Here is an 8821-nt window from a genome sequence, read left to right on the forward strand (position 1 = left end):
ACATTAACATTATTGTTATTTAAATTTATTTATTTATTTATTAAAATTATTTAAATTTTGTTGAATAAACGAACACAATAAATGTCTAGAGAAAACATCGGTGGTACTCCAAGGTGAATCTGACTGAAGCTTTTCTTCTTGGCGGGAAGCTATGACGGTTTTGGGAGCTGTAATAGTTACAGTCTAGACCAGCAGGTAGCGTGTTGCTATAGAATTTAGCAGTTTGAGACGACACTAAAAACTTATTTAATTTGCTTTTTCCAAAAAAAAAAAAAAGAAGTTGACCTACTTACTTTGTTTGTTTGTTTTTGTTTATTGGCGTAAAACATCATTGGTCATTAAGGCCATTTATTTCTTATTTCATTTTTCTTACATTTGTTTTATTTTATTTATTTTTTCTGCCCAAGGTTATATTTGTGTCAGTAAACCTTTTGATTTTAAAAACTGAAACACCAATTTCACGGTTTTATCATTATCTCTGAGAGTTTTTGAAATATCCAGGTTTAATCTTAAGCTATTGAGGTATGATGTGAAATATGGGGATTCTTGGAAAATATGGCTAATTGTCAAATTGTTGTTACAATACTGGGAGTTCGGAGGCGATTCTTTTGAAATAAGATAGGAGTGGGTGAGTCTCGTGTGACCTGTTCTCAGCCTGGTCGGTACGACCTCCTCTTTACGGCATTTGCGGGTTGAGGTACCCCAGGGCTTGACGACCTTTTTAATAATTTTTTGTATATAACTTTTAGTTTATCTTATAGTTGACCTGCTGTACCCTAAGTCATGTCATATCTTTTAATTTTTTTGTAAATATAACGTAGCTTAAAAGAATCAGTAATTTGTTTTTCTTATTCTTCAGAAAGAGACAAATCGATTGGTTTATAATAACAGTGAAAAAACGTATACTTTTCGAGTTGCGCACGCACGTACCAAAAACGTTTAATTTTATTCTTAACTTTTTTTTAACCTCAGAATTGGGAGAGTTTAGTAGCTTTAAACCTTTCCATGGTGACAGGAAAAAAAGGAAATTTTGAAAAAACAGCACGTCAATCGGTCCAGTAATTCAAAATTAATGTGGAAAAAGCTTCACTGACAAAAGCATTCGCTTTTGTATATGTAGATAAAACAACCAATTTCATCACGAATATTGTAAGGACAGGATATTCATCGGATGCGTCATTAATGGATATTGGTAAATTCTTGAGGTGATTGCATCTTCTTTGCTAAGGAAAGTATTAATGATGTCATCGCTGAAAGTATTTCGCAATCGCGATTGAAAGGAGGAATAAAAACAATCGTTATCAATCTTTATTAATCTTAACAGTTTGATCGCGTCATACTTGAACGACACAAACGTGTTGCCATGTAAACTTTTTTTTTGTTAGTTTTGTTTACAATCTACTTAGACATTTGTTGCTAACTATTTTTTTTTTTTTAACATATTGTAATAGAATGTGCATTTGCAATATTCAAGGTCTCGTCTACACCCTGTTGAGGATTGTGGCTAAGGATTTCCAATTTTTCTGCATTTTTAAAACAGAAATTAATCCTTCAAATTATAAGTACTTATGAGATTGTGATATGGCAATATTTTAAGGTAAGTAATTATAATAATACTCATCAGTCTGGTCACTCTTTATAATATAAAAATAAGAATACAGCTTTTATATCCCTATAACATATAAGTTCAATGACCTTATAGATTTTTCAGCCCTTAAACAATATTATTATAAACTTGTCTTCATGCTTGCATATTTGATTTATTAATTGTATTTTCATCATATTCCACTTAATTTTTAATTATTAGTTTAAAGACAAAAAAATTAATTATATATTTTGTGATCGATCCTCTTTAATTTATGATATTTTTTAATTGCAGGTGACCTTGTAATTTACATTATTTGAGTGGATCTGTTGATTTAAGGGGTATTATTAGCTACACTTATAGCTAACTTAGTTAAGGTTCGTATAACATCTTTAATGAAATAAATAAATTTAGTTATTGTATCGACATATTTTATTGTGAAAATTTACTTTATTGTTGTCTTGTTTTGGAGAAAGAGTTATATTTTAATAGTTTCAGCTTTAATGAATTCCATGTTCCTGTTTTTAGTTTTAATTTGTATTGATGATTTTTCAATCATTTTGTCAAAAACCGTCCTAGTTTTTATGTCTTTTTAGACACCTATTGCATCTATTTCATCTCTTATATCCTGTAACCACTTTTTTTGTTTGTATTCTTATTTGAGAACGTTACTTTGTAAAGCGACTGAATGAATTTATTGTCAATAATCCTTTTGTATATTTAATAAGTAGCCTTACAACGATAATTATATTTCTGAAATATCAAAGATGGTTTCTCAAGGGCCGTAATTTTGAAAATTATTTTCATAGGTTTTGTCTTTCCTTTTTTTGACTACTTATGTTTCTTAAGTACATAGGTTCATGATTTCCCTTACATGTTTGCTCTCTAATACAGAATTTATAAAATATTACTTTCCTTAATCTTTTTTTTTATGTCTTCATTTATGTAGTTAATGCTGTATTTGAGTGTAGGTAGCCGTCTGTTGGGTATTTAAATTGTTAGATTCTCATAAAAATTCAAGGTTGTGGCTACCCATTTTTACGTTTATGGGTTGTGATAATAGTAATATAAAATAACATGTTTTCATTTTGAATTATTTATGCCGAATAAAGTGTTAGCTATGGTAATGCATGTTCATTTTTGTTTATTAAATATAAAACTTAACAGTATGCATCAAAGTGGCCCATTCAGAGTTGATAAGGTTTACAGATAAGTGGAGCATTACCAAATTCATATCTACTTATCAGATAAATGTGTTTGTTTGTTTTATGAAATTAACTTGGTGGTAATAATGGCGGTAATAACATTAGTTATATCTAGATTTTATAAAACATAATATTAATTAACAGTTAACTATTGTTTCAATCATGATATTTTGAAAATAGTAGAATAGTTTCTTGTGGAATAATTTGAATGAATAATTAATGAAAATTTTTCCTAGAAAAGATGTTTTTATTGGCCTAGTTAAAAAAAAAAATTAATTCAAATACTTATTGTGATATTTATGAGGACTTTTGTCATACCTTAAGTATTTTGTATTTTTCTTAGCATGTTCTTTACTACTTATAATTATTTAAGATATAGTACTAGTTTACGAAAGGTAAAATATTTCTTATGTATAAAGGTAATGTTGGTGGTATTTTGTTAGCTCTAGTATCATGAAATATAAATTTTTTAATTAGTTATTTATGTTTTAAACACAAACTTATATTTGTTTTTTTAATATGTGTCCTTATTAATTTTTTGTATGGCTCCTCTTTTTATGTCTCATTATTTTCACTAGTACTGAAGAAACATTTAGTTTTAATGAAGAATTAATTTTTCAAAATTTCTTGGTTTTGACATTCATTTATATAAAATTTTATAACTCTTAATCTTTTAACTTTTTTTTTTTTTATTTTATTTATTTATTGATATTTACAACTGTATAAAAAAATACAACCAGTAAATTTGATCATTTTGGCATAATGATATGATACAGGATGTAGAGAAACTACTCAGTAGTAGAACTCTAAAAACAGTTTACAATATAAGGTCACGAGGCCATCTTCTTTACAGACGCCTTGGAGGATTGCCAGGAATGGAAGAGGAAGCAAGTTTAGAAACGAGTGGGTTAGGGTGGTTAGGGAGTTTATTATGGAAGGAATAATATCGGGTTCGGGCTAGATTGGTTACATAAGGAACATTTAGTTTTAACCTTATAAAAATTATTATTTGCTAGATTTAAAATTTTAAAAAGCCAATATCATTTTAGAACTTATGCATTATTAATAATAGAATGAGATATGTTAGTAATGAAAAGTTAAGTTTTCTAAAGGTAAGTGCAGTGCATTCGTAGTGATGTGTACTTCAGTAGTCCAACCATCAAATCACAAAACTAATAATAAAAAACAAAAAATTTTTCAATTTGTTATACAATTATTTATAATTTAAATGATGTATATTTGAATATCTATTCAAATTATTAATTTATAAAATCAGTAATTAACAAAAAATAAGATATCTGGATTTCATTTTTCATTTATTAATAATCTTATTGTACATTATTTGTATTTTATTGTAATTTATGGTAACATAATTTGGATTTTAGTTTGGTGATCCCAGTGCTTGATTGAGCACCTTACTGATGGAGCTGCTGTCTAGCTCTTTTCTCCAGTACACCAGTCTGGTCTCAAACTGTTTCTTCTCCTGTTGATCCACCACTTCCTTCCACCCATAGTTGAACTTCTTGAAGATGTAGTTCTCTTCTATCAGTTGGGGAAGTCCAACGAGAAGGAAGATCCGGGTCATACTTGATAACCTGCCTCGGTGTCCTTCCATGGCTGTGTAGTCAATTACGACATGCTGCTTGAGAGACTCCGCAGGTTTGACACTAGTGGTCAGTGTCGTTTCTAAAGTTTTGTACGTCCTATTAAGATTTAGAAGGCCCAGTAATCTGAAAGCACCCTAGTGGGTTTCAGTCTTGAACCTTCAAGTAGCACCCTGTTGCAGTCTAAATCTCCTATCCATTGGTGAAGTGCTAGACAGATTCATCTAGCATAGAGCACAGAAGAGATTTATTTGCGACAATATTCTATTTCAGGACATTACCATAAATTGATCCTGAATTGCTATTGAAAACCCTTTTGTCTAGTGAAAAATTGACCCTTTTATTAACCATTCAACTGAGAGCTCGCCAGATTGGTGGTAAAATCTTCCATGTAATTATACTATTGTACCCCACGCTCGGCGCCAGTCTATATAACTGCAAATTTTGATCTATCCTTAGTTATATATTTATCGATTATACTTGCCCACGCTCAGCAGAGAAGGGGGTGAGTTAAAGGAAAATAATTTAAAAAAATTAGTATAATCACCAAAAGGGGGGGAAAAAACAATAAAAAATAAATTGCTCCTAAGGTGCCATATTATTTTTTCCTTGGAAATAACGAAAACCCCGAAACAATATGCCCACAATATACCCTTATATAAGTAATAATTGAATAATAACCACTCGCGAATACCTTTACATGTAGATCACAGAAAACCCAGGGGTGTTACCTTCCACCTGTTGAATTATCGAAATATTAAGTAAACAAAAAAAAAAAAAAATAGGTAAAATTAACAAGGTAAAAGCAGTGTACATGCATAAGAATGAACAGAAGAACTATAAGTACAAAAGTTTAATGATAAGAAGAAATATATGTACACAGAATGAAAAAGGAAAGAAAAGAATTCATATCAATTATTAAAACAATGAGAACTAATAGGTTGACTTAACTTTAACTTAAATGATTAACCTTATCAACTATTATTTACATTATTGCGCAAAGGAATATAAAAGTGATATTAAAATAAAATTTAGTTCGAACATAGTCTTTGGGTGTACTCCTGGCAGAATACAAGGTAGTCCGATATTGCTTTTCCGGTCACTGTATCACCAGAATTATAGAGATATAATCTCTAATGATGTAATGCCACAATTCTCCTATCCAGGACGTGCTGAAGATTCCCCTTCATAAAACCAAAGCTCACTCGACTAAACATATCACTTGTGTTTTAGTTTTTCTCCATAATCCCTTTTGTCTTCGCAGATATCGCCAGTGTTTTTATCTTACCATGGCAATCATAACATAATTCTTTCAAAAAAATTATAACTACGGAAAGACTGTTTGGAATGGTTATGTCATAGTTGTAATTTTTTTTATATCTTATTATTATTTTATTACTATTTCGACTTTTTTTACGTTCGTGGGTTTAGAACTGAGGAGGACAAGTCCAACCACATACAGTTATTTAGGAGTTTTGTCCAAAAGAACCGCCTGTTGAGCCTATCTCGCGACATTAAGATGCATTTTCAGTCATAACCCCTTTCTGCTTATTATTTACTTCAGGATTAGACCATTTGTCAAAGTTTTAATTGGTATTACCATATGCTATCTGTTTGATTTAGATCTTTTTATTTCTACTGCCATGTTTAATGTCTCTCCCATCCCCAGTTGAGTTCATGTTGTTATCATCATAAATTATCTTTGCTTTTTTTCTCTTTCAAATAAAAAAGGTTCATCGCGAGGGTATAACGAAAAATTTGAGTTACATCATTATGCCTCCAGTGATATTCTTTAGCAGCTAGCATTCCACTTTCAGATGTGATATGGTGGATTAATTCAAGCGACACTGAGTATGTATATATGATGCCTTCTGTGTGATCTTGTTGCAATAACTCGATCTTAAATGGAAACTCTTCTGTCTCGGAATTCATTTTTCGGACTTTAATTTTATCATATTTCTGGAATATAATTTTTAAGAACGATCTGTTTGAAGATGGGACTATCGAAGTCACAAAAACTTTTTATTGGTTATTTAACAATTTAAATTCTAAGACAAGCTAGAAAATATGACGTTACAATTTCTTAAGATCATAACATAATAAATAATTTGAAAGGATCATGCTTACCTCAGCCACACTCTTATCCCAGATACAAGACCTTTCTTATGTTACCTTTAAAACATTTACTCATAGTGAGTAGAGGAGTATTTTAAAACATGTTGCTTATATTGAGAAACATTATATCGATGTGGACCTGCCACTTCTGACCTTCAATAGAACTTTTTACTTTACTAGTAACTAATATTAGTTGATGAACAACAACCTTACATATCACCTTACATTATCATGACACAAAAATAATCCATCTCGCTCCCAATATTAAACATTCTTATCTTTCCTAGAAAACATTTAGTATAGAAAACATAATGAGTAGTTTTAGAAAAAATTTACTTAGATTGAACAAAATTTGCTAAAAATAAGAAATGGTGTATTTTCTAATTTGTTTTGCCGTAATAGACAATAATGGGGTTTTAATAGTTGATCATAGATTAATATGAGAAGAAAATGGTCGGTAGTGCATATAACAAAACTTATTAATTACAATAATTTAAGTAGATAGTAGTTGATATTAATCTAATTTATAAAAATGAATATTTGTTTGTTGATACTTTATACACTGCCATACCATTTATCCGATTGTCTCATGGGGCTTTTTGCTAAATGTTCAGGATTTTCCATGAAGGTTTTAGGATAGCCTGATTTTTCAGTAAAAAATCAAATTGCTAACAAAATTAAGCATTTTTGGCATGTAGCTTAAAAAGTATACATTTTTTCATAGTTATTATATGCTGTCCGATTTGTATCTTTCGGAAGAATTATTCTATTAAGTGATTATTTATTCACTAAAAGTTAAAAAAAGAAAAACAGCATTTCAGTAAATTAGGTCAACACAATTTTTTTAGTAAATTAAAAATTAGGAATTTTTCTTTTTGATTTCTTCGGCGGATTTTCTTTTTATTCAGGTGACTATTGTTCATATAATCGTTCATAACTCCTCTGCATTTTATATAATTTCTACGTTAATTCAACTATTTGAAATGTGAATGTATCTTCTTTTAACCTTCATTATACCCATTTTCTTGTTATTAAACTTTGTGATTCTATGTTATTAACATGAAAATTTATTTTTTCACAGGACCGTTTAATGACTGATAAAGCTGTGAGTGACAACACAGAAATTGATACAGCAGAAAGTGACAACAAACAGATCAATATAGCTGAAATTGATATAACTGAAAGCGATCACCAAGAAATGACAGTAAGAACAAACATGCCAGAAGCTCGAACCGCTCGCCTTCTCAAGGTGACAAGTTTAGTCACCTTAACTCTTCAGAATGCTGTCCTTGGGCTGAGTATGCGCTATTCTCGCACCCGGGATGGTCCCATGTTTGTTTCATCTACAGCTGTTGTTATGGCTGAGTGGGTGAAGTTGATTGTTTGCCTCTACTTGGTTTACCGCCAGCACGACAGCTTCCGGGCTTTCAGGAAGGACCTTTACCGCACTGTTGTTGCAAATCCGATGGATACCATTAAAGTTTCAGTCCCTTCGTTTGTCTATATCATACAGAATAATCTATTATACGTCTCGGCTTCGCATTTAGATGCTGCTACTTATCAGGTATTTTAATTTTTCTTTTTACTTACCCAAATATTCTATATGTTTCTTATGGTTTATTTCAATATAAATCTTAAAAATTAAGAGAACTTATTTTATTATTAGTATGATGAATTAGTTTGGAATTCATTATCAATGTCGTGTACGAAAATTCGTAGTGAATTTTTAATCAATATCCGTAGCTACTGTGTTTTTGATTGAGCAAGAAATACCAAATAAGGTCATAAATCTAATAAGGATGTGCATTGCTGAAACTTTTAATTAAGTATGAATAAATAATTATTAGTATGTCGAGAAGTTCGATGTTCACTCACAGGTACAAGATGATTTTCTTTCCCCATCCCTTTTAATTTGGCACTAGAACAAGTTATTAGAAAAGATAAACATACATAAAAAGGATTTAAATATGGCTGGTAAAATATCAGTGCTTGGAGATTTTTGATAGTTTGGTAATGCTGGGCAGAGTTGGGCAACTAAATAATAAACTAATAGCTAAAATTGCCATGGATACAATATTTATTTATCAATGCTTCATTCACGAATAAGGCTCGTCTCCATGGCAACTTTAGCTATTAGTTTTAGCTATAGCTAATTTTTGCCCATCTCTGATGCTGAGTGAAGAGGAAAAAACTGTAAGATTAAATAGAGGAATCAATGTCTTGTATAATTATCTGCCGTTGAAAGTGGACTATGTTGGTGTATAATTATCTGCTGTTGAAAGTGGACAGTGTTGGTGTATAATTATCTGCTG

General features: G+C 30.4%; 1 protein-coding gene across 1 annotated transcript in view; it reads left to right on the forward strand.

Annotated features, from left to right (window-relative positions):
* Positions 1-2819: 2819 nt before the first annotated feature.
* The window catches only part of LOC106681059 (UDP-N-acetylglucosamine transporter), a gene marked incomplete in the record, with an annotated part of 13653 nt that continues 7651 nt past the window's right edge, over positions 2820-8821 (forward strand). Inside the window, 2 exon segments of the mRNA XM_014421184.2 lie at positions 2820-2882; positions 7591-8073. Of these exon segments, the coding sequence (XP_014276670.1) occupies positions 2877-2882; positions 7591-8073 (489 nt within the window).

The sequence above is a fragment of the Halyomorpha halys genome, unplaced genomic scaffold, assembly GCF_000696795.3.
Source record: "Halyomorpha halys isolate HHAL.00 unplaced genomic scaffold, Hhal_1.1 Scaffold306.1, whole genome shotgun sequence".
NCBI classification, from domain to species: domain Eukaryota; kingdom Metazoa; phylum Arthropoda; class Insecta; order Hemiptera; family Pentatomidae; genus Halyomorpha; species Halyomorpha halys.